Source organism: Tetrahymena thermophila (genome assembly GCF_000189635.1).
Source record: "Tetrahymena thermophila SB210 genomic scaffold scf_8254609, whole genome shotgun sequence".
NCBI lineage: Eukaryota > Ciliophora > Oligohymenophorea > Hymenostomatida > Tetrahymenidae > Tetrahymena > Tetrahymena thermophila.
Window position 1 is genome coordinate 198,094 of NW_002476379.1, and position 25,409 is coordinate 223,502.

The following is a 25,409-nucleotide window of genomic DNA, read 5'->3' on the forward strand; positions in this document are numbered from 1 at the left end:
AATTCAAGCACCATTAGAGGGTAGTTCTTTTAAAGAGTCCTATTCTTAGGACCCATTAAAATAAGAGTTTAGATTAGGTTAAAATCTCTTAATTCATGGATGAATATATTACAATCATCATAGATACTCCACCCATCAAAATTAATCCTTAGTGATTTCAAAGTTTTTGAGCAATTTTCTTTTAGAGACTTTAAAAAAAAAGAAAATAAATGAATATCTTACTATTTACTTAGTTGTATTTAAGTATTTTTCCATCTTTCTAAATCTAAAGTCAAAGATTATAATCCGTCTATGCATAAACAAGAAAAAAAATCTCTAAATGTTTCTTCTGAAGCATTAAGAGATCCTCCAAATCTTAAGTCTATTTCTTTTATATTATTCTCTCTTGAGAGTGCTTTCGATAGTTCTTTAAGAAATTCTAATTCTTCAACTTCATTTACATTATTTATTTTGTATTGAAAACCTTTAGCCCTTAATTTAAGCACAATTAATTAAGGAATTAAAGTTTATAAAGAATGGAGGAAGTTTAGAGAATGGTACATATACAATACTTGAGACGATTCTTCTACTTTATTTTCATTAATTTGAAATTCTTTTAAGGTTGTAGGATAATATCTAATATTATCTAAAACCGCTTTTATTTTCGAATCATAGCAATAAGAGTTCTCTTTTTTTATTTAAAGTGAAAGACTTTCTAAGTTCTCACTTTTTTCAATAAGTTAAGCTAAGCTTTCAAAATCTCCATTATTTTCAATCCCTTAAAGTTTAAGTTCAAAATGTTTTGCTGTTTGCAATATAGATTTTAGATACTTAAATCCTTATGTTTATCTATTTTCTACAGTTAATGAAAAGTATTATACATTCTTGAAGTTTGTAAATTATTATAATTAAAATGGAAAGTTTGCATAAATGCTAAGAACGATCTTTTTTATATTTTAATTTATCCTTGTAAATAGATTATTTATCAAACCACTTATATGATCAAATTTTAAATTTAAGCTTTCAAGTTAAGGAAAAGATTTTTAAATACATTTTAAGAATTAGTAATCTTACGGATACTAAATGTTGCTAAAATTGTACTCAATTTAAAGATGAACTAAGTTACAATAGTGGGTCATACCTTCGAGTATCAAAGAGTATGAAATTAATTAGTTGTAATAGTAATTTGTCCTTAAATACAACCTTTTAGCAGTAGAGCCGTATGGTAAATATTTGCAAAAATCAAAGTTATTTACATGAAATTCTTCAATTTAGCTTAAATTCCATTAGCCTTAATCGTAGTCTTCTTCTATTTTTTTTATAAAATCTTCTTACCCAACAAAAACGAGCTTTTCTTATTCCTTTGGTTTATAGAATATACCAGATATATCTTATATTTTTTCCATTATTTTTAGTAGAAGTTCCTTAATTTATTTTATTTATTTTTATTAATAATTTTTTAAATTTTTATTATCTTTAAAAATGCGTTTAAATACCGCGAAATCATTTAGCGAATTTTAGTTTGTAATGATAATAAATTCTATTAATTTATATTTCAAAGCTTTCGGAGGTAATATGGTCATTAATAAACAAGTAAATATCTTCTAATTAAATAAATTAAATTCTTTAAATAATTTTAAAAGTATTTTAAATTCTCGAATCAAGAAACTAGTTAAATTTTTCATTAAAAAATTTATAAAATTAATTTCTAAAAATACAACAGCAAAATTATTTTAAAAATATTTTAAACAAAATTATTTAAAATAAATTAATATTTATTTTAATTTTGAAGTTGGAATGCATTTAAATTTTAAATGTTATAAAATTCTTTAAATAAATAAAAATAATTTATATTGAATAAATTTTAATATTTGAGAAAAAGTACTTTTCCGAAATGAAAAAGAGTGCATAATTAATTAATTATTTAATTAGTTAATATTTTTGTAAATAAAGTTTATTAATATAATTAATAAAGTATATCCAATCAATTATTATTTTTTCTTAATGTATTTAATTAATTTTTCTTATAAATAATTGTTAGAAGAAACTTTGTAAAAAAGGTAAATTAATGAAATGACTGTAAAATATTATAAACGTATTTCTTTCAAACAGAATTAGAATTGATATGATTTAAGTCTAGTTTTTAAAATCCATTTTAGCGGATCCTCGGTTAATAACGTGTACTGGTCTACTTTGATCAATCCCATTCCAGCTATGATAATTTTTTAAAGGGCGTGAAGCGATTAGATAACATCTATTCCATCCCGAAGACAAAAAATCATTTATGTTTAAAACAAAGAAAGAAAAAGTTAATAATGGCCTTTTTTACTCCTTTTTACAGGACTATATCAAAAATTAAAATTAAAACTTTAGATAAGGTTATCTAACCATCTAAAAATCTTTTTCCTAATTTTTTTTTCAAAATATTACCTTAACATATATTTGAGGATTTGAAGCTCGAAACTAAACTATCTCATTGCTCTGCTAAAATAAATTTCTCTTTTCTTTATATTTTAAAACTAATAAGGGACGTATATGTTTAACTAATATTTTCTTATTCCTTGTTCAAAATTAAAAATAAAAAATTGAGGAAAGTTGATTAAAATTGCCATTAAATAAAATAAATAAATTAAAAAAATCTTTACCTGCCAAAAAACAATTAAAAACAAACAAATAAATAAACAAACAAAATAAATTAATTGATTTAAAACAAACAAACAAATTTTAACTGACAAATTCAATAAATAACAATCTAATAAAATTAATAAAAATAAATGAAAGATACCAAATCAAATAAAAATCTTAATAAAATCTTAAATATAAACAAATCTAAAGAAAATTAGAAAAAAAAATCAAAAATATAGCTGCACTGTTACTTACCAACTAATTATATTTTTATTTTTATAATTAATTCATTTTTTTTTTCTTTTTTCATTCAAGGCTTTTAATTTTTTTTTCATAAAAAAAGATTTCCATTTATAATCAATTTTATTAATTGAATTTTTATGCTTTTTGCTAATGCATTCATATTATTGGTTTATCTTAATTTTTTTAATCCAATGTGCAAAAAATATATTTTTTTTAAATAATTAAAATTTTTTAAATTGACAGAAGTTTATTTTTGTAAAATAATTATTAAAATGTTTTATTTTAAGAATGTAAATATTTTTTTGTTTGCGATAATTTAAAAAAATATTTAATAAAAACATGTTATAAATTTAAATCTAATGCATTTATTTTTAAATAAAAATGAAAATTATATATTTGAATTAAATAATTTAAGTGTAAAGTAAGTATAAGTTTAAAAATGGAATTTAGTGTTGCTGTGATATGTATTTATAAATTATAAAATTTATTGTTATTAATTGATTGTTAAAATAAATTAAGCTACAATAAATATTTGAATTAGAAATAGATAAATTTTCCATAAAAAATGGATTAAAATATTTTATATTTATAAAAAATGTTAAAATGCTTAATTTAAATAAAAATTGAAATAAAATAATAAGAGGAAAAGCAATGAATAATTAAAATATAATTTATTAATAAATATTTAATTTTAATATTTTTAATTTATTTTATTGATATTTTTATTAATTTTTATTTAAGTTAATTTGATAATAATGTTTCGCGCCTGCCTGCTAATATCAAATTAATTAAAGTCTTTATATGAATTGGTGGGAAAAAATTATAAACTAATATTTAGATAGATAAATTCTGTATTGAAAATTTAGACAAGTGGTATGTTTGTTAATTCAAAACATATAAATATTCATATTATTTAAAAATTAAGAGTAATGAAGAAATTTTTTGAATAAATATTTTATGCTTAACATAAAATTTAATATATGAAAAATTGTAAATCAAATCAATAGGATGTTGTTATTTTTTCGCTTTTTTAAATGGATGAAAAAAAAAATAGCATGTTTAAATCTCAAATTTGAAATTCAACGAATCTCATCATATTTTGTTTTTTTTATTTAAAAAGATTCGTTTACTATATATTATTATCCATTCGCAAATTTATCTTTGATTTCAAACATATACACTTACTTAAGTCATTATCTAGTAGAAGAATTGATTGAAAATTTTGCCAATTCGAAACTTACGTTTTTATTTTTAAATATTCAAAACTCCTAGAAACTACTTTGCTAAAAAAATTAAAATATTTATGAGATGTTGCAAATTTTCGATTTTTTGAGAACATAAAGTAAAAATTTAAAAATGGATATGATGGAGGGAATATAAAATATTTCAGATTAAATAAAGAAAATGTGTTCGGATTAATTAAATTATGTATTTAGGAAATATAAATAAATATGCTATAAATATAAAGTGAATATTTTTTTCTATAAATAAGATTTTAGAAAGACATTTATATTTAGAAGGAATAATAATGAGAAATAGCTCATTGAATTGTACTCACTAACTCACTCAGTCTTTTGTTTTTCGTATTGAGCAGGAGAGAGAAAAGTATATTTTTTATATAAGAGCTCATTTGCATGTGCATGCAATGGTTTTGTTTGTATAAAACTAGCAAATTAAATAAAGGTTAGGAGTAAGAAAGGGACATTGAAATTAACTATCAATAAATAAATAAAAATAAAAAGGAAAAGAAAGAAATTAATTTGCTTTTTAGACGCATTGCATCTGATTCTCTTTGAAAAAAAAATATAATCATTCAAGATACAAATAGTAATTAAAAATCATATATATTAACAAAAGGAGGAATTAATCCAATTCAATATATTAAATACAAAACAATTACTGGTACCTCCATAAATACACAAGTAGTTTTTGTTCTCACTCAGGTCGTTCATCATAATTCAAACTTAAGTTCATAAAAGAAAGAAAAGATATCTATAATGGCTCTCTCTTCAAGCGCTAAATAGTAATATGAAACTCTTATGAGCAACATCGCTCAGGCCAAAGGTTTGCATAACTTACCTAAAAAGGAATTAAATTAGATAGGTTAGGATTTAGGATTGACAAATTTAAAAAAACATGAAATGATTCATTCTATTTCAAGCAAGCTAATTTAGATGATTATGTCCTCTAGCACTATGGATATTCCTAGTCATCCTGCAATTGAAAATAGTCCTATTTTGAAAGAAATTATAAAAGGATTTTTCGATTAGTTTAGTGCTGGCAAATAAAGCATTTATACTCAGTCTTAACAATAATAGTAGCAATAGTAATAGCAATAGCAGTAATAGCAGCTGTATCTCCAATAATTGATGGATCTCTATGGAGGCACCTCAAGTAATTTAAATTTTATTTTCACATCACTGTCTATTTAATTCAAAAGACATTTTCTTTGTCAAAATTAAGACAGAGGGTCAACCTTTTAAAGACATTAAATTATAATTATTGGCGCACCTTTTTTTATCAAAATAAAATTTGACTAAAATCCCAAAGAAGTTTTAGAAAAATTTTACTTTTAAACATTTTATACAAAATAATTGTTAATTGATACTGTATAATGTGCCAACAGTAGAATTCTTGGCTAGAGGAAGTCAGGAAAGGGAGTTAACTAGATTTTAAATTTATTTTTTAATAAAACTAATATAATTTCCTTTTTATTTACAAAAATAGGTTAAGGAATGTCTGCATAGCAAGCCTAATTATATTAGTATTTACTATTACAAGCTAGTTAGTCAGGAAGCCAACCATTAATTAATTCATAAGCGTAAGCAGTTTTTTACATTTGAAAAAAATTATTTTTATATTGATTTAAATAGAAATTTTAGTTAATATAAAGCATAACTAAGAAAAGAAAAGCATAAAATTAATTTAAAAGAAAGCATATTTGTTTATTCATTCAGTTTTTAAAAAAGAAATAAAATATTAAATAGCTAAAGAAGAAATATATAGCTTGTAATATGAAATTATCAAATTATTTTAAATTATTTAATAGTTTTTCCTCTTAGAAAAAAAAACAAAAAATGTAAATACAAACAAACAAACAAATAAGCAAATATACAAAAATAAATTAGTGTTAAATTTATTTAGCTTATGACTGGCAAAAGTTCTATGCATGCATTTATCTAGTTAATTAGTATTTTTCTAGATCAAAAGTTTAAATAAAAAAACTATTTCGAATGCTTGTTCCAATTTTAATTTTTCATTACAAGATATATGAAATTTAAGAATAGATAATTAAACTAAAATAAGATGAGGAAAAATTAAATTTAAATAAATTAATAATTAATTAAAAAATAAAATACCTCACTTAATCAATTTTGATATAATATGTTTTACATAATTTTTTACAAATTATTTATTTAATAACTTTTTTTTATTTTTTATTTCCCCAAACTAATTAATTTTATTAAAATCGCCTTAATATCCACTTCACACTAAAAATACATTTTATCAAGGAACTTTTTTTACATAAATTATTCATTCTCATTTTTTAAGAAATAATATTCTTTTATTCAAAAAAAAAAATAATTTAAATTGTAATTTGTGCTTTATTCAATTTCTAATTAAATTATCAACTATGGACTCTAATATTTTTATTTTAGGCTAACCAGCTCTTTATTTACCATATTATAATTATTATTATTATAGAAATCAAGCATAGCTCTAGTAATTACTTGCTTATTCACAATATCCTATGACATCACAACAATTAACTTAGATCTAATAACTATTGACATCACAATAATAACCTTAAACATCTTCATTATCATCAGCTGCCTCAACTTTATCAGCTCTTCAATTATAATAAGCAGCTGCTGCAGGAGGTGTTTTATCTGCCTCATCTTTAAATCCATAGCAATAATATCATTATTACTAGCAATACCTCACAGATCCTTCATTTGCTACTTTATCATAATAACAATAGTAATACATCATTCAGTAAATGTAGTAGTTGCAACAATAAGCATAACAGTATTAGCTTTCCTCTTAATAGCTTACTTCTTAAAATACTTAATAGCAATTATTATAATAGCAAGCTGCGTAATAATACTCGTAGTAGTTATAGCTTCAATAGTAATAATAATAGTATCAAAACTAATAGCTTTATATGCAAGCACAATAAGCTACTGTAGCACCTAATAACTCAGCTGATAAGCAAGAACTTAACAAGAATGAATGTATTTGCAACAGTTGTGATAGATTATATCGTGATTTGAATAAAATTAGGGAAGAAGAAAGATTCAATAAAGCTATTTAATGCGTTACATGCAATAATAAATTCCATCCTACATGCGTTAAAGTTAGTGTCAATAGTGAATAAGCTCGAATTTATGAATGCCCTATTTGTACTCTTGAAAAACTTGACCCTTTGAATAAACCTGTTGAAGTTATTCAGCCTCCCACTATTATTTCAGGATAAGGTTGTATCACATATTTTTAAGTCTCTAATGAACTCTACCTCAAGCTCGGAAAGAAAAACCATTCAGTTGAGATTAGATGCATTCGTATTGACGGCACAAAAAATATGTACGAAACTACCTGGCCTGATTCTGGTGAGTGCAGTCTCAATAATTAAAAGCTAAAGGAGTACCAACCTCTGTAATAAAATTCATCCTTAAAAAAGAGAAAAGATGAAAAATATACTTTAAAAGATGTTTCCATGATCCAAAAGGGATTAAACCTTATCTAAATTAAAGAAAATATCCATTAGAATACTAAGTCTAGTTATAGGATCGATCCTAATTCAATTCACGTGTTTGCAATTTATTTAGTAAGAAAAGTTCCTCACGCTGAATTTATTTCTACTATCCCTATTCGCTCTGAAGAAGAATGCAAGGAAATTATCAGACAACAATTCATCTAAGCAAACAAGAGAAAAAAACTCAAAATTCTTCTTGAATAAAAAAAGCAATAGCAACTTCATAATTAAGTTTAATCTGATGATTAAAAAAATTAAAATGAATAGAAAGACACTGAAAAAGATAAGGAATTAGAAAACGGCAATTAAGTTAATGGAAAGTAAGCTGGGGAAGCTATTGAAATAGAAGAAAATGCATAGAACGAGAGTAAACCTGATGAAGAATAAAAATAATCTAGCAATACCAATCACTCAGAAGAATCTTAGAATTTGCAAGCATAAACTGGAGAGGCCTCTGAAAACTAAGCTAAAAGTGGTGAACAGGTAGAGAATGATAATAATATGGCAATAGAAGAATAAGCAAATGGTGATCAAGAAAAAGCCAAGACTGATGATTAATAGTAAGATACCTAAGAAAAATAAAAGATTGATATTGAAGAGGAATAGTAGGAAAAAAAAGAAGGTAAAAAAAATATATATTTTATCATATTTATCAATAAAATAAATGAATCAATTTAAATTAAAATATTTTTATTTTTTAGATAAAAAAGAAGAAAAGGAAGAAGAAATCGAATTAAAAAAAGTTGAAGAAGAATAAGACAAAAATTAGTAAAATCCTTCTGAAAAGACAGAAGAAAAGAAATTAACATACGTTGATGTTGATCTTTCAGAAATAAATGATAAAGATGAAGATAAAAATTTCATTTAGGATGAAGACGATGATGAAGATGCTGGATTCAAAATTGATAAACTAAATGTCAGCTTGAATTGCACCTTTGGATTTAACACTATTAAAACTCCAGCTAAAGGAAAGTACTGCAAACATGTTTAATGTTTCAGCTTAGAAAACATGATTCTTATCACAGAGGCTACTGTTCCTAGAAAATGGAAATGCCCTATCTGTAAACTTAAATGCTATGATATTGTTATAGATTCTTATATGCAAAAAATAATCAATTCTTTCAAAGAATAAAATCTTAATGTAACTGAAATATCCTTTGATCAGGAAGCAAATTATGAAATCCATAAGCTTAAAAAAGAGAGTGATGACGAAGACGATTTCGATGATGAAATTGGTACTAAACCAGCTACAAACAACACAACCACTTCTACTGCTGCTGCTTCATAGGTAGAAGCTAATAAAGAAAATAAAGCTGAAGTAGATAATTAAAAACCTACTGAAAATCAGAACCAAGAAAAATCTGATCAAAAAGATGACCAATAAGCATCAGATAGTAATAAATAAGGTGAAGGAGAAAAGAAGAAAAAGAAAGTTTCAAATGATGACCCTGTTATTATCGTTGATGAAGATGAAGATGAATCTGAATAAAAGAAAAAGTAGTTACAAATGAAACTCAATTTAATTGCTGGTGAAAATGCCTAAGTTAATGGAAAAAATGAAAAGGAATAAGCTGCTTAGATCTCTCAAGATGGCAAGGAGATCAACGATTAAGAAAAATAATAAGCCATGAATATAGAAAACCATAACAATGAAGGTAAAGAAAATGAGGAAAAGTCTGCTAATGAAGCTAACAAAGGAGGAGAAATGACTAAAGAAAAAGTTGAAATTCCAGACAGCTTCTTCAAATTAAAAGAAAAACTCCAACAAAGTATTTAATCATCTGCAAATATCTATTCAGATGATTATACTTATGAAGAATTCTTTGAAACATAAGCAGAAAAGATATAAGAGTTGAAGTTAAAGTCTGTTAGACAATCTTGTCGCAACAAAATAACAAAAAATTTAAAGAAGCACTATCCAGAACTCGTTAACTTGATCAAAAAAGATGCTACAGCCCAATTAATTGCTAGCTTAGACTAATACGAATAAAACAATAGTCGCAGAAACAATCTTTATATTAATGATTACTCAAAAATTTTAAATAGCACTGGTTAAATTTCAAAAGAAACTGCAACCATTAAAAATAAAGGTTTAAATAAGTCTTCATCTACTGGTTTACATACAGCAGCAACATCAGCTACATTACAATTACCTTCTACTCTTTATGGATATGATATTCTAGGTACTTAAAGCTTAATACCTCAATTTTCTTCAAACTCGTTTAACTTATTTGCCTCACGTAATCCCAGTACCTACAATTTTATACCCATTACCTCCTAAGCTACTTCAGCTTCAGTAGGAGCATCAGGTGCTGCTCCAGCTTCTTCGAGTACCAATTTAAATAGCTTTGTTGCTCCATTAACTGCCAACACAGCTGCTTCTACTAATCCTACTACTGCTGCTACAACTACTACAGCTGCTCCTGGAACAGCAAATCCTAGTGCTTCAACAGCAGCAGCCACTTAATAATACTACTAATTACTTGAACAGCAAAATGACTTTTCAAACATGTTTAATTAATTCTAATTTGGCTTTGGAGGATAATCAAACCAATTATCTAACTTGTTTAACATAGCATAGCTCACTCAACCTAGTGCTTACTCCGCCTCCTCAGCTACAGACCCCACAAGCTTGTATAATCTTTACATGAATTCAGGAGCATATGCAAATTTATTAGGAGGATAATCTAATATTGCATTCCCAAATACTCCTAATACTTCAGCCTAAACAAACTCTTAAACAACTTAAAAAAAATAAAAACAAAAATCCAGTTCTTCAGCAGCAAAGAAAAGTAGTACTAGTCAAGGTGCTTCATAAAGTGCAAATAATACTGCAGCAGGAAGTAATAAAAGTGCAGCGGTCACCTAAGAAGTAGTAAATAAAGGGAAAGCTGATGACCCAATTTGCTTAGAAGATGATTGAAGGTATAAAGTGAGTTAATAGCTTATAAAATTGTGAATATATATAAAATTTGTATCTTTCTATTAAATTCATTCATACATAATATATTTTAAAAATATAATTAATAGAATTGTTTTCTGTTTGTTTTTGTATTCTTATAAAAGCTTGTTTAAAAATTATAAATTTTGTCCATTTTATTTTATTTATTTATTTTAACAAAAAGAGTTATATCTAATACAAAAATGAATACTTTTTATATATTTTTTGTTAATCAAATAAATAGATATACCTTTAATCTAATTTGTTCATAATGAAATTTAAATTATCAAAAATAAACTTTATTAATATAAAATGTAAAATTTACATTCAAAAAATTAATTAAATAGAGATATGTTAAAATTTACTTTAATAAATTAACTTAAAGGTGAGTTTTAGTTTGATTCTATATTGTATTTGTCTACATAAAGCTGATGACTTAATGTAGTTGAAGTTATATAATGAGTTAATAGGTCATTAAATTCTGAATTTATTTATTTATGTTTCTTTTAATTTCTTAATATTTTAAAAATATAATTAATAGAAATGTATTTATCTGCTTTTGAATTCTTGTGATAACTTGTTTAAAAATTTATAAACTTTGTCAACTTTATATTTATTTTTTTGAAGCAGATTAATAAAAAGAATTATCATACAATAAATAATTGAATACTTCTTAAATAATATTTTTTTACTAAGTTGATATATTTTGTAACTAGCTCATACACTAACACTATGACGTTTAAATTTATTATTATAAATAAAAATGATTTTAATATAAAATATAAAAAGAATTACTGCCAAAATTTTAATTAAATACAAATTTATTTTTTTATTTACAAATTAATATTTTTTTTTGAATAATTTTGTTAAAATTTATTTTAATAAATCAATTCTAAGGCGAATTTTAGTTTGTATCTATATCGTATTTGTCTGCAAAGACGGTTTTTAAAGTATGAAGTTGCTTTAAAGTTATTAATTTATCTTTTAAACCAGTTCTTCTCTGCCTTTGTATTGATTTTGATCTCCATTTTCTTTTAATCCTTTCCATTTCCTCAATAATGTTTTTTAAATTATTATGTGGAAAGTAAATTTCATATTAACACACACGATCCTCAATAAAGTTTTCATTTTTTTATTGATTTTATAATTAATGCTACTGCAATTAATAGTTTATATAAAGTTATTCCTTTATTAAATTTTAATTAACATCTTGAGCTTTTATTGCTTTTTTAGTTTCCCCAGTCAATTCAGTTTCATTTATAGTTCCTAAATTATCATAATTCGATCCTTTAGTATTCATTATAAAAAAATTTTTTTATATAAGTCTTAATTTAAAAATATTTACCTATAAAAGTACCCTTCCTTTAAGTTCCTATAAATGATTGCCTGTTTGCTTTGGAACCTATACTTGGTAGACGACTTATTGAATGCATGGATGGCATTTTGTCATCAATACCTTAAATTAATAGGGAACGACGTTATTGGGCTTATCTGAGTATATCTTCACCTAATTAACTTCCTCTTCGACTATTTATAATTGCCTGATTAGCTAGACCTGGAGAATTAGCAGCTTATAGTTATATCGCTGCAGTATTAAGAGTTTAACTTCTTGGCTGTTTTCTTTTTGATTTCTTACTTTCTTCATCACTATCATTATTTGAACTTTCTATGACAGTAAGTTATTTTACTCGAGCGGGCGATTCTAAGTCATCATTTCTTTCTTTCTTTTCTAAATCCTTAATTTCTTCATTTTCCTCATCTTCATCACTGTAATAGTCATCGTCATCGTCATCATCAGAGTCAGAATAATCGGTTTCTGTCTTAAAAACAACTATTTTTACATGTAGAAATTAAGATTTGTTATATTTGATTTTTTTACCTTTATCTCTAAAATTGCACACATCACTTGTTTGCTATACACAATTTATTAATGTTTGGTATTTAATCCTTTTTAAAGGACGAGAAAAATTTTTTCTTTCTTCTATAAAATGTTTATTGTAAGCTTTGATAATTTTATCTTTATTAGAATCATAAAAGAGAAGAGGACACTCACTTATTAGATGATCATACCTGGAGCAAGAATAGCAAGGCGCTTAAATCATTTTATATTCTTTTTTCATCAAAACAGAGTCTTTAACAAAGCAGTAAATTTCTTTTTCATTCTCAAAATCTTATAGTAAATCTAAAAAATCATCTAATTAGATATATTAAATAAGAGATACTCCTTTGCTTTATGCACTAAAAAAAGACTAATAGTTTTAAGTAAAGAATTCATAAAAACCAAATGAAGATCCTTCTTTTAAATACTTTTTTAAGAATGAAAAATAATTGGTTAGTTAAAAACTATAATTTATCCAATTAAAGATGTATTATTTGTTGTTGTTGTTGTTAGTAAAATTTTAAAGAAAAATTCATTAATTAAAATTATTAACTTAAATTTATATAAATATAAACAAAATATTTATTGAACGAACAAAGTTTCTTTCAATATTTTTATTTTTTTTTTCATCAAAATAATGAAATTTTCTTAATAATAAAAATAAAAATAATACCTTTAATTTTTTTTCATTATCTTTAGATTGTATTTATTTATTTGATCCAACTTCCCAATATAATTCAATTTCTCCTTTCATAATTATATATATTCTAGGTATTTCATAATTTCCTTTTTTGACAATAATTTCATCAGGACCATAAATTTATTCTTTCATTCTAAGAGCTAATCTCTCTTTGAATGCTTGACAAAACTTATTTTCAAATAGTTAAATGCTTTTTATACTTTTCAAATATACGTCTTTCAGAATTTCTTCTCTTAAAAATTTAGATAGATGGTCTAAACTTTTCTCTGGTTAATTCTGCTTATCTACACCTTCACTATGAATATATTCTAAATATTTTCTAGTTTTACTTTATAAATGAGATTAAACAGAATGCTTAGTCATGTAATGATTAACTTCTGCTAACTTTTACTAAAACTGTTCTTTTTGTTTCTTAAAATCCATCAATATACTTCCTATGAAGTTAAGAGTATAACCAAAAATTCCACTTGCAAACATCGACATAAAGCTAACAAATAACTATTTTTAATATTTTCATTTCAACTTTAAAATGTTAAAATAATAAAATTTTATTTACTTTTTCTGTATCATTTTAAGGAGTAATGTCACCAAATCCAATAGTAGTCATTGTAATGGTACAGAAATAAAATCCATTTATATATTAGCTGAAAGGACTATTAAGATTTTGCTTCACAGAAAGCCAACTTAAATTACCAATGCTGAGTTCGTATTGCCCTAATATTTATAAAAGTATTCTCAAAAAAAATATAACAAGCCATTTTAATTTAATTAAATTACTATTAAATTTTTTAATAAAAATTATTGACTAATTAAATAATTAACTAACTAAATAACTTATCTTAGAAAAATTGTTTGAAAAGTGTTAACGGAAAATAATAAATATTTAATAATAATTGATTTATTACCTAATGAATGAAAAGCACAAGTAAAAATATGAACTACGAATTAAACCTCTGCAAAAAGTAATATTAGAGAAACTATAGCTGCTAGTTTAGAATTAAGCATAATCTGTTCCATCATTTTATCAAGTATTTTTGAAAAATAAAATATTCTTGCAAAAAAGATTAAACGGCTTCCTGAGAAATTAAAAAAATCTGAACTAAGACTGAAAGTGGTTATAAGATCAATTAAAAATAGGTTAAGCAAATAATTTTTCACAATCTTTTATCTTTCTTACACAAGGTATCCTCTATGAAAATAGCTTGTATTAAATCTAATAACAATATCACTAAAATAAATAATTGGTGATATTTTATGAAAATACAAATCATTTAAAGCAGAGTTTGTCATATCAAAAGAGTAATCAAATGGTATGTATACAAAATTAAAGCACGTCACTAAAAATATCAAAATCTCCCATATCGACATCCATAATGACATAGGATCAAACAAAGGTATTTTCTTGTTGATTTTTTTAGCTAAATTTTCTATATTTACATGAAGCTAAGTTAAGATTTTGCACTTCTTCTTAAAAGCTTTTCTTATAATTTTATATCTCTTTGTAAATTTTCCAAAAAATTCATTTTATTAGACTCCCTTCTCAATAATTTTTTACAATTTATCATCTCTAGTTCCCCAACCTTCACCAACATCTCTTGCACTTTTATCATTAATTAAATTAAGCTGCAAGGTTGTTAATAGGTGAGGTCTAGTAAAAATAAGTGCCCTCTTTAATGAAAATATTAATTTGTTAATGAACATTATGATTGAAAAAGCTTTCATATTCCATACAGCTTTATGGTTTAATTATCTTCTAGATGACATACGACGTTTGAGATTTTATTTGTTTGTGCTGAGGTTTTACATTTATGCAGAAATGTTGTTAACACTCTAATCATCATACATAAACATTGAAGTTTTATTTTTTTTTAGAGGATCAAAATAACGACTAATTGAACCTTCACGATCATTAAAACGAGAGCTATTTTCTCCTTTCTTTTTCCTAAAAATTACTGAATTACCTCCATCTTTGTCTATTCTCTTTGCACTTTTTGAACGATATTCGTTTCGAGATTAATCTTATCTTCTTTTATTACCAAATTTTTTCTATTAATTAGACGGTGAATTATCATTATTTTTATCAGTATCTGAGCTTGATTATGAGTTACTAGAGCTTGAAGAAGGATGCGATTTTTGCATATCTTTAGTTGGAGATTAAATATAATCATGCTTCTTTTAATTTTTTTCGCTTACTATAGATTTTCTTCTGGGAGAAAGCTAGCTATTATCAATTTATACTTCGTTCTATGAAGGAGATTTATCTGAATGCTTATATAATTCTGTTGAATTAAAGAAAGAACTTATTTATTTTAATTATGCCATTTTCATTTTTTAATCTTCAAATTAATACTCCTCATCAAATTCAATATTTTCATCATCTAATTAGCGTTGGTTATTAACTTAAGACATTTTAAAACTATTTAATTCATCCAAAAATAAATTTTATCTCTTATTTTAACCTAAACGCAGATCCTCTGTAATGTCTCCACCATTTAATATGCTATTCTAACCTGAGAAAATATTAGATATATTCTTTTAAGTAGATGATTCTATTTTAGATTCATCATTCGCCATTTAGAATGCACTAATTTAAAAACTCATAGTTTCTCCTTTTATATAATAGATTTTATCAAAATATTTAGATAAATTGAATTTTGCTAAGTAATCTAGCTATATTTATATTATGATTCTAATAAAATTATTTACACTTTGCGAGAGTAAACTTTGTTTATAAATAAATAAAAAGTAGAAATAAAGTGTAAAAATGAATATTTTCTTATTAATGTTCTACTATTTTTAAATCAAAAAATTCTTCTTTTTAATTTGAATAAAGAATTTTAATGGCTTAATAATTTTGCAAATTTTAATTAATAACTAATATAAATAATCAATTAAGTTATTCCTAAATTAAATTAATAACAAAAATAAAAATTTAGAAAAACAAATACTAAATGCTTTATTTTTAAGTTCCTTATTTTTTTATTAAAAAAACAAATATTCCTTTAAAATATATTTAAGTTTAATATCTGCATAAAATGTATGAGTTATCTATAATTCTATAGATTGTAAAGACATAGAGAAATAATCATATATATAGCTAAATAAAATAAATTCAGCAAAGTAACTTTAAAATAAGCAAAGCTTCAAATGATTGCATGTAAGTATTAATAAATAAGTGATATTTTTTGAGTTAATTATTTAATTAAACTGAGCTTTAAGAAATTTATTAAAGAATATACAAAAAATATTTTTATTCAATCTATATTTTTGTAGAATAAAAAGAGCTTAAAATATCTAATTACAAAATTAAATTTCTTAACAACTTTTTAAAAAAATAATTTTAACATGTTTGAGTTTCGATATTGAAGTATTTGATTTATTTTTATCATGATCAAATTTAAAAACAAATAAAGGAATTTCTATCTAAAAGTCTTTTTTTTTTATAAGTTGAGTATTTGAGTAACAAAGATTTTATTTATAAAATAAACTGATTTAAATTAATATTTTTTTAAAGAATACAAATATTGCTAATAATAAAATAAAATTATTTTACTCTAAAAACAAACATTTTTAAATTTAAATAAAAAATTTTTAAAATATTTTTATTTTTAAAAAATAAATTTTTTAAGCAAAATTAAGAGTCTTTGCGTGAATATGGAAGTGTGATAGACATTAGAATATAGTCATGCTTAAAATCTTATAAAACCTTATTAGATTATAGATAAACAATAAATTTAGATTTATTGGAATCAATATTAATGAATCTTATGTGCATATAAGCTTTTAATCAGGAACCTTATCACTTATCAGCACATATGTTATAAAACTAATCTGAGACAAGCGAATGATGATTTGCATTATTTTTAATAAGAAAAAAAAAAGCAAATAAATTATTTTTAAAAGAATTTTAGAACATATAAGATTAAAGAGTTGTATGGCTCTATATTTGCATTTAATTTCAATTGAATTTGTTGTTGCTTTTTTAATTTTTTGTTTTGTATTTATTAGCTTCCAAAAATTAATTAAAAATAGGAAACTAAATTTTGAAAAAAATTACTAACTAAATTAATTAAGTACTTTTGGTTGATTAAAAACAATACAAAGCTAAAAAAACCAAAGTTGATACCCTATATCTTACTAAAAATACACGATATCTTTACAGTAACTAAAAGATATAATTTTATCAATAGCAAGGACACTAAAAAAATAATTTTCCTTAAATAATAATTTTATTAAGATAAAATAGTATCGACAAAATCAAAGTTAAGTTTTATAAAATAGAATTTAATATTTAATATTTTAGTAAATGGGAAATTAGGAATCTAGGTAATCATCTGGATAACCTTCCAATAGAAATTCGGGTTAATCATAGTAAAACACTAATTCACAGATATAAGGAAATAAGAAAGATGAAATATTAAGCCTATTAGCTAGCATGCAATTACATTAAACTTAGATTAATAATTTAAATTAGTAGTGTAGCAAATACTAAAATTATACATCATGTTGCAATAAAATAGAAGGTTAAGTGTTGTTTATATGCTTGGATTGCACTATAAATAAATAATATGGGTAATGCGAAGAATGCTTTATAAACTCCAATCACCTCAACCATAGATTTTTTATGGTTAAAAGCTCGTTCGAAACATTTTGTGCTTGCGGAACTAATAGAAACGGATAAAGTAGCTACACATGTAAGCGTCACTCTCTTAAAAAAGTTATAAATGATAGTATAGAAGGGCATTAGCTTTACCTTTCTTCTTTAGATCATATTCTGCTCTCTAAGATAGATTCGTACTTTTAAAATCAAATTATGCAGATCCAAACAAATAGTTTAAAAAAGTAATTTAATTATTTTGATTTTCATTAAAATTATTTATTACCAATTACAATACATAGAATATTTGTATTATTTTATTGATTGATTTGCAAATAATAAAGAATAAAATAGATTTAAATTGATTGAAATAATACTATTTATTATAAATATTATAAATAGCATACAGAGTTTAGAAAAAGTTGTCTTAGAAATTTCTTCATTTTGTAGTCATGGTTTCTTAGCTTAAGTAATTATTGCTGAAATGCTAAGCAACAAATTTAAAAATGTAAGCTACATAGAAAAAATAGCTAATCTTTTAAAATAGTTTTCCATTTAATATTAAGATGCTGCAATCCAAACAGTTACTACTATAATAACTAAAATGAATTAAGTGATGAGTTTAATTACATTTCACAGACTCTTTGAAGAAGAGAAAGCTAAATTTACAATAATTACCTATGACTTGAAAGTTATTTAAGGGAACGAATCAATTAAATATGCTCTTTATAATTTTTATACAAGAGGATCTTTTTTGATCATCTTTAATAACAGCGAATTCATAAATATTAGAAGAAAAGAGATCATAGATTGTATGGAGTAATTTTTGATTGAAAACGTCACTATTAATGATACAGTCGAACAACTAAATAGATTTTAATCTTGCCTATTCCACTTAAATCCAAGAAATAAGTTTGAATTTGAAAATATAGATGAAATATGGGTTGGTCTTTGCCGTATATTTGAGGCTTTCTTTTATAGTAGATCTCATCCATTCAAAAATGAAAAAGAAATAGTTTTACACATGCATAGTGACCTAAACTCTCTTTCCTTCCTTTACTACTTTTTGAATCATATTTAATTTATTAAAGATTAAAATCGTAAAGAAAAATTTGAAGTGGAAATATTCAAATTTTTGGTTATTTAATGTAGAAAACGTATGGATAATGAGCACAATGGATACGCTTAACTTGCATAAGAAATTTCATAACAAGAACTTTGGCCAATTTTTTCCCTTCCTTATCGTTTTATGACTGTTTATTTATGCTACTTATACTAAAAATGCAATGGAAACATATTTGAATTTAAAGGCCTAATAGATAATTATTCAAAGTAATGCTAACCAGGTGCTTTAGAGTTAGTACTTTGCAGGATGTCAAAAGAATTTGCAACCTGTTATCTCTTTTTCAAAAATAGACATGTAGAACCCGACTCCGTAGCAGAATTTTTTGAAATGGTAATTAGAAAAGAAAAGTCATACACTAGAATCTGCTATGATATTAGCTTAGAGTACAGAAAACCAACTATTGGCCTACATGATATCGACATTACAGGTATAATTAATTTTCAATAACTTATAAATTTTTCAATATAATTTTTAAATTGTAAAGGTCTGCAAATGTCTATACTTCTTGCTTAAGACAAAAAGAAAGTTCTTGAATTTATTGGTTAAGGAATGGCTCTTCAAAATATTTTTGATCAAAGTAAGAGGAATTAAGAATTAAACCTAATTGAATAACTTCATTAAAAGAGTTTACTATTGAGAGAAGTGGTATATTTTGAGCTTATTTTAATTATTAACTCTGATGTTCTATCTTTTGCAAATGTCTTATACAACATATTCGGAGATAAAGCCAAAAAATACTATAAACTTCCATTCTAATTAGCAATTATTAACCAATTTAATGCCTAAACTGTTTACAAGATTCCTTAGTTGAAGGAAAAATTAGAAATAGAATTAAATCCTGAATGCGATAATTATAAAGAAATTATGCAAGATATATGCATCTATGATTCTTCAGAGTAGCATTTTAAACTAAAACCCTAATTTAAGAACTTCCACGATGTATAAATGTTCTACAAAAATAGTAAGCGCCAAGGTGAATTTTATTCCATCATTAGGGAAAGAGCTGAAAAAGAAACTGTATTTGATTGTATAGCAGGAAACATATTTGATTTGCAAGAATAAATATACAATACAAATAATCAAAATATTGCATTCAATTAATGTATTTCTCTCGATATTTTAGAAATTGAGTGCTTGCCTTAAATTATCTCTAACAGAATGAAAGAGTTAAACATAACTAATTAGATTGACCACAATTTCATGAAGCATTTTTGTCGCTTGATCTTCATCTTGCTTAAATAATCTACTGGTAACAATTTCGATACACTTGTTAAAGATAAAGAATTAGTGAATTTCATAAAAAAATCTGAAGCAGATACAGAGCTTAAGAATTGCATTATTAAGCTATTAGAAATTATAAATGCTAAAAGAAACAGAATGAATATGTCACTCATGTTTGCATAATAGAATTAATAGGCAAATAATTAAAATATTGATTAAATAATTAAATCTGACCGCGCTAAAGATGCTTAAAGAAGAGTAATGGAAGAATTTTAAAATAAGCAAAAAGGTACTAATTAAATACAAATGTTTCATAAAATAATTATTAATTTTCCATTTTTTTTTTTTACAAAATAGGATTTTTGGTTAGAAACTAAGAAATGTACTAAAATGAAGCAGAGAAGTAAGCAAAGGGAGAGAAAATTTTAAACTGTCAAATATGTTAATAATAAACAAGCGAATTGATAGTTATTTATTGCTATTTAGCTCTTGATAATTTATGCCAACTATATGATGTTGCAACAAACCTAAATAAAGTCAATTTCAGTGAAGAATTTTTAACAAAAAATAAGGATCTATTAAATGGAGTACCTTCACCTTAGAACCTGTCTAGAGATAGCTAAAATTTTGAAAGAAGATGTACCTTAAGCAGTTGTATGCACTCTTTCCATGGAAAATGCTTTACTACCTAGGTAAATTCTATGCCAAACACTATACCTAAGAGGGTGATAAATCCTAACCCTGATATGATTGTAAAGGAAATGTTTTGCTCTTAATGCAAAACTCTAAGCAACACTGCTTTAGTCTATTTGGATCCTATTTTTAAGAAAATTTAATTTAGCAAAAGTAGCCCATTGATTCCCAGTAGCGAAAATTAATTAGGATCACTTGATTAAGTTCTTAAAAGTATATCCGTTAGCGAAAATTCGTCTTCTTAGCACAGTACTTTAAAAAAGGAATACAACGAATAAGAATATTTTGATTATATCACACTCTATGTAGTAGATATGGAAGATAGCATAAAGTCAAGAAAAAAAAATATAGAACACTTCTTAGTAGATTTTAAGGTTAAGGATATTAAATTCATTGAAAACTTGGAATAAGCCATTAAAATATTTATTTAAAAATTTTATGATCTCTCCATACTTATTTGTAATGAAGATATCCAAACAATCTTAACATAGGCATATCAATACTAACTAGATCTTGCATTTTCTAATGGAATTAGTGAGTTTTTATCCAAAAATATAATAATTTCTAAGGCTATATTGCAAAATTTATCTTTGGTGTAATGTGTACATGACGCTGATTACAGTATTTACACTAAAGCTTAGGAAAGAATACTACTTCACTTAAATAAGTTCCACAGTTTTAACTTTGTCCTATCATAGAAATTACTCAAATAAAACTTTTCTTTTGATGACATATGGCGCCAAGTAGCAGCTGATCTGTATCTCATATATAACAATGATCAATATAGATTAAAGCAATTGATTAGGGCTTTTGCTTTATTATATTTACAGTAACCATTTTATTTTATAAATTTTATAAACTTAACAAAATATTTTTTTTAAAAAGATATATTTAGATATTTTACGCCTTCTTATTAGCGAAGTAGAGAGAATTCCCTTAACTCACTATTGAAAAACTTAAAAATATGTACGAAGAAGATTTGGAATTTAGACTAAGCTGTTAAATATTTAGTTTACCTTATTTGAGATTAGTAATGGCAACATTCATTACTATGTTCGAATTCAATGAAGAAGTCATAAGTAACAATTTAACAAAGAAATATATTGATGAAGAGAAGGAATTAGAGGTGTATGAGGATATTTTAGGAAAAGATTTTACAAACATCAACTTTGAATCAATTATGAAGACTTCTAATTCATAAAATTTCTGGTAGTTATATATGAATGACCTCAATAATTTAAATAATACTCAAAAACTCTAACCTTTCTTAGAAAAGAATCCTTGCTTTAAATTTTCATTTGTATATTTAGGAGAAAATTACATGCAATTCCATCGTTTCCACTATAAACCTTGCTGTCTCTGCAATAGATATAGTCCTAAGACGAAACTAGTTTTATGTCTAATCTGTGGATAAGTAATGTGCGTTGTTGACTGCAATCTTTAATAAGACTAAATACCTGTATAAAAAATTAATTTTCCATTATTTTATTTAAATTTTTTTTAAATTATAAAGGAATAAGGCAATTTAAGTAATCACTCATTGAGTTATCATGAAGGAAAGACAATTTTCCTATCCTTATAAAATCAAGAAATTATTTTTATTGACTATCCTAAAGGAGTTGCATAGAAAACTCCTATTTTCTTAGATGAAATTGGTTAGCCAATAGATCTAGCAGTAAATGAAGATTGGGAAAGATTTACAATTAATAAAAAGAAACTTGATAGCTTAAGATAAATTCTGTTCAATAGAAAACTCCCTCAGCATATTAGACAAATTCTATGGTATGAAGACCCAAATACTAAATGCATAGATTAAAAATATTGACTTAAAAAATGAATAATAATTAATTATCATAAATTAAATTAAATCAAAAATATATAAATAAATTAATAAAAAAAAAATAAATTTAATAGATTTTCAAAATAAAAAAATAAAAAATTTTATTTCAAATAAGTAAATAAAATACCTTAAATTTTAATATTATTTTAACTTGATTAAAAACAATAATAAATTGAATTAATAAATAAATAGAGAGTCCTTCTTATATTCAAGAAAAGAAAAAAAATATAAATAAATAAATTAATTAATTAACAAATAATGATCACTTACATAATTAAAAATAAATAAAAAAATAAATATATCTAAAATTATTTTACATATCTGAATAATTGTACTCTTACTCTTCGCATGCCTAAATAATAATTTAAATGCTTACATTAATTAACTACATTTGAGATATATTTGAGTAATAATTAATTATTTTTATTTTTTTTACATGAAAATATTTATGTTTATAAAAATTTAATCATCATTTATTTCGCTTTGAGGCGCGCGATTTTTTTTTAAAATTCGAAAGTTTGAGATGTCCTATTCAAAGCGGGTGTTATAAAATTTTCGAATTAAAAATTTATTAAATAACAAATCCTCCACATTTTACACATTTAACGAACTCAGTCTTATTTTTATATAGCTTTTTTTTACCATATTAAGAATAATTAGGTGTTATTGAAATAAAATGATTACATGATATTTAATGCTATAGCATAATAAATAATTAAAAATTTTAACGTTGCCGCTCAAAATTAGAATCATTTTTTATTTTTAAACTTCTATTAAGCAACTAAGTTACCCAAAAATTAAAATATATAGATATGAGCCAAATCAAAAAAATTTTAATGCCTGATATTTAATATTTTCTCCGGTAATTAAGTAGGCGTTGAATATATATTAATGCAGTTTTCCTATGAAAAAATATATATTTAAGATTGTGTTAGATATTATTATTTTTTATTTTTCGAAAAAAAAATTAAAAAAACAAATTTTAATAATTCAAGAAAAAGTAAGAAAAAAATCTTGCTCATTTTCAGAAAGAAAAAAGGTTAGAAAAAGTTTATCTTCACACAAAGCTTCACAGCTCATCAAAGAACTCTATTTTTATTAATTTATAGGAAGCAACTTCGTTTCGCGTTAGAATAAAATAAATATTAAACAAGAAAAAAATCCAAAAAGTACGCATTTATCTACCTCAAATAAGCAAAATGGCCTTAGTCAACATCTAAAACATCCAATTTCATAACAACCCTTGCCCTTTTTTGAGTCCCTTTAAACTTGACGTAACCTTCGAATGTATCAAACCTATACCTGATGACATTGAATGGTAATTAATTTATATTGGTTCTGCTAAAGATGAGAAATACGATTAAGTCCTTGATAAATTCAGTATTGGGTCATTAGATTAAGGAGTGCTTTAATTTACCATTGAAACAAATCCACCTGATCACACTAAGATTCCAAACAAAGATGATTTACTTGGTGTAACTGCTATAATTCTAACTGTTTCATACCACAATCAGGAGTTTTTCCGTGTTGGATACTATGTCTACAATCAATACAATGATCAGGAACTTATTATTAATGATCCTCCTTAAATTCTAATTGATAAGGTTGAGCGTAGTATCCTTGATAAATAGCCTCGTATCACTCATTTCAACATAAAATGGGGTACTGAGGATGAAAATAAAGAAACTGACCCTAATACTTTAGCTATCCTCTAACAGTAATTAGCTTAAAATGGAACCATTCCTAATTAACTCATGCAAGAAATGCAATAAGTGAATAGCTAAATGCAATCTTTCTTACCTGATCCTTTTTCTAAGTCATCAGGAATACTCTAAGAGTTAACAACATAAGGATAGACTAACAGCACAAATAGTTTCATGTTTGGTTAAGGGCTAGACATACCTTAAAATAATGCATTCCAACCTACAAATGTATTCAGTTCTAATCCTTACTGAAAATGGAGAACATTGTAAATAAAAATAAACACATAAATTCCTTTTCTTAATACAAACAAATTTCTACATTAATAGCTATACTTAAAGGATAATTTAGCAACAAATATTATAAAATAAAAGTAATGAAATTTAAAACAATTACTCATAAATAATATAAATGCATGAAAATTGATCACTGATCTTATACAATAAATAGTATAGGCACTTTGAGCAAAATTTTAAGATCTAATAGGTTGGTTGGTTTGTAAGTAAGAAAGTAGCCACATATTTTTGAAAATTATAAAAAAAATAAATAAAATTTAGTATTAATTAGCATGAATGACTGATTATCTTGATAGAGTTTTGAATTGCATCAAAAAAAAACATTATGAGATAATAATTACATAAATAAAATAACAATCAATGCATCTTAAAATTATTCATCTTCAAATATATAAATAAATAAATCAATCAATCAATAAATAAAAAGCAAATTTAATATTTTGTTAATTCATTCATTTACTAAAATTATATATATAGATATATTTCTTTCATTCTTTATTTTTAAACTAACTATTCATCTTTCATTTATTTTTCATATTTTTGTTTCATTTCTTGTTTTTTTTCAATTCAATATATTTTTTTAGCACTTTGAATTATATTTAAAAATCAAAGTCTTTTTTAAACTAAAGTAACTATTAAGAAAGTAATATTTCTAAAAATTTTAACTTTAAATACATAATCAAAAGACAAAACTATTCATATTAATGCATTTAATAATTCAATAGAATTTGATTCAAATTTTCATTTCATACAATAAAAAAATGTAATTATAAATCGAAACGATAAAATTTATCACATATACAACAAAAAAA

General features: G+C 24.0%; 7 protein-coding genes across 7 annotated transcripts; 5 read left to right on the plus strand and 2 right to left on the minus strand. All coding sequences in view use genetic code 6, as the record gives it.

Moving 5' to 3' along the window:
- Window positions 1-319: 319 nt before the first annotated feature.
- Window positions 320-868, plus strand: TTHERM_000442267 (transmembrane protein, putative; the record flags this gene model as incomplete). The annotated part of the gene is made up of 1 exon (XM_012798003.1): window positions 320-868. The coding sequence occupies one exon, from the start codon at window positions 320-322 to the stop codon at window positions 866-868; it is 549 nt and encodes a 182-aa protein (XP_012653457.1).
- Window positions 869-2,294: 1,426 nt separating this feature from the next.
- On the plus strand, window positions 2,295-2,711 carry TTHERM_000442268 (hypothetical protein; the record flags this gene model as incomplete). Its single annotated transcript, XM_012798004.1, has 1 exon — window positions 2,295-2,711. The coding sequence occupies one exon, from the start codon at window positions 2,295-2,297 to the stop codon at window positions 2,709-2,711; it is 417 nt and encodes a 138-aa protein (XP_012653458.1).
- Window positions 2,712-5,299: 2,588 nt separating this feature from the next.
- On the minus strand, window positions 5,300-5,763 carry TTHERM_000442269 (hypothetical protein; the record flags this gene model as incomplete). The annotated part of the gene is made up of 3 exons (XM_012798005.1): window positions 5,300-5,358; window positions 5,418-5,512; window positions 5,567-5,763. The coding sequence occupies 3 exons, from the start codon at window positions 5,761-5,763 to the stop codon at window positions 5,300-5,302; spliced, it is 351 nt and encodes a 116-aa protein (XP_012653459.1).
- A 622-nt stretch (window positions 5,764-6,385) lies between these two features.
- On the plus strand, window positions 6,386-10,526 carry TTHERM_00442270 (MIZ zinc finger protein; the record flags this gene model as incomplete). Its single annotated transcript, XM_001033140.2, has 2 exons — window positions 6,386-8,225; window positions 8,305-10,526. Exons 1-2 carry the CDS (start codon window positions 6,482-6,484, stop codon window positions 10,524-10,526), a joined length of 3,966 nt encoding a protein of 1,321 aa, XP_001033140.2. The 5' UTR covers window positions 6,386-6,481.
- Window positions 10,527-11,430: 904 nt separating this feature from the next.
- On the minus strand, window positions 11,431-15,724 carry TTHERM_00442280 (cation channel family protein; the record flags this gene model as incomplete). Its single annotated transcript, XM_001033141.2, has 6 exons — window positions 11,431-11,831; window positions 11,890-12,375; window positions 12,424-12,850; window positions 13,097-13,621; window positions 13,680-13,837; window positions 14,029-15,724. The coding sequence occupies 6 exons, from the start codon at window positions 15,722-15,724 to the stop codon at window positions 11,431-11,433; spliced, it is 3,693 nt and encodes a 1,230-aa protein (XP_001033141.2).
- Window positions 15,725-17,429: 1,705 nt separating this feature from the next.
- TTHERM_00442290 (zinc finger in N-recognin) lies at window positions 17,430-22,585 on the plus strand (the record flags this gene model as incomplete). Its single annotated transcript, XM_001033142.1, has 6 exons — window positions 17,430-17,965; window positions 18,123-19,273; window positions 19,331-20,356; window positions 20,425-21,589; window positions 21,646-22,219; window positions 22,274-22,585. 6 exons carry the CDS (start codon window positions 17,430-17,432, stop codon window positions 22,583-22,585), a joined length of 4,764 nt encoding a protein of 1,587 aa, XP_001033142.1.
- A 974-nt stretch (window positions 22,586-23,559) lies between these two features.
- Window positions 23,560-24,555, plus strand: TTHERM_00442300 (histone chaperone asf1; the record flags this gene model as incomplete). The annotated part of the gene is made up of 1 exon (XM_001033143.4): window positions 23,560-24,555. The coding sequence occupies exon 1, from the start codon at window positions 23,800-23,802 to the stop codon at window positions 24,553-24,555; it is 756 nt and encodes a 251-aa protein (XP_001033143.3). The 5' UTR covers window positions 23,560-23,799.
- Window positions 24,556-25,409: the final 854 nt, after the last annotated feature.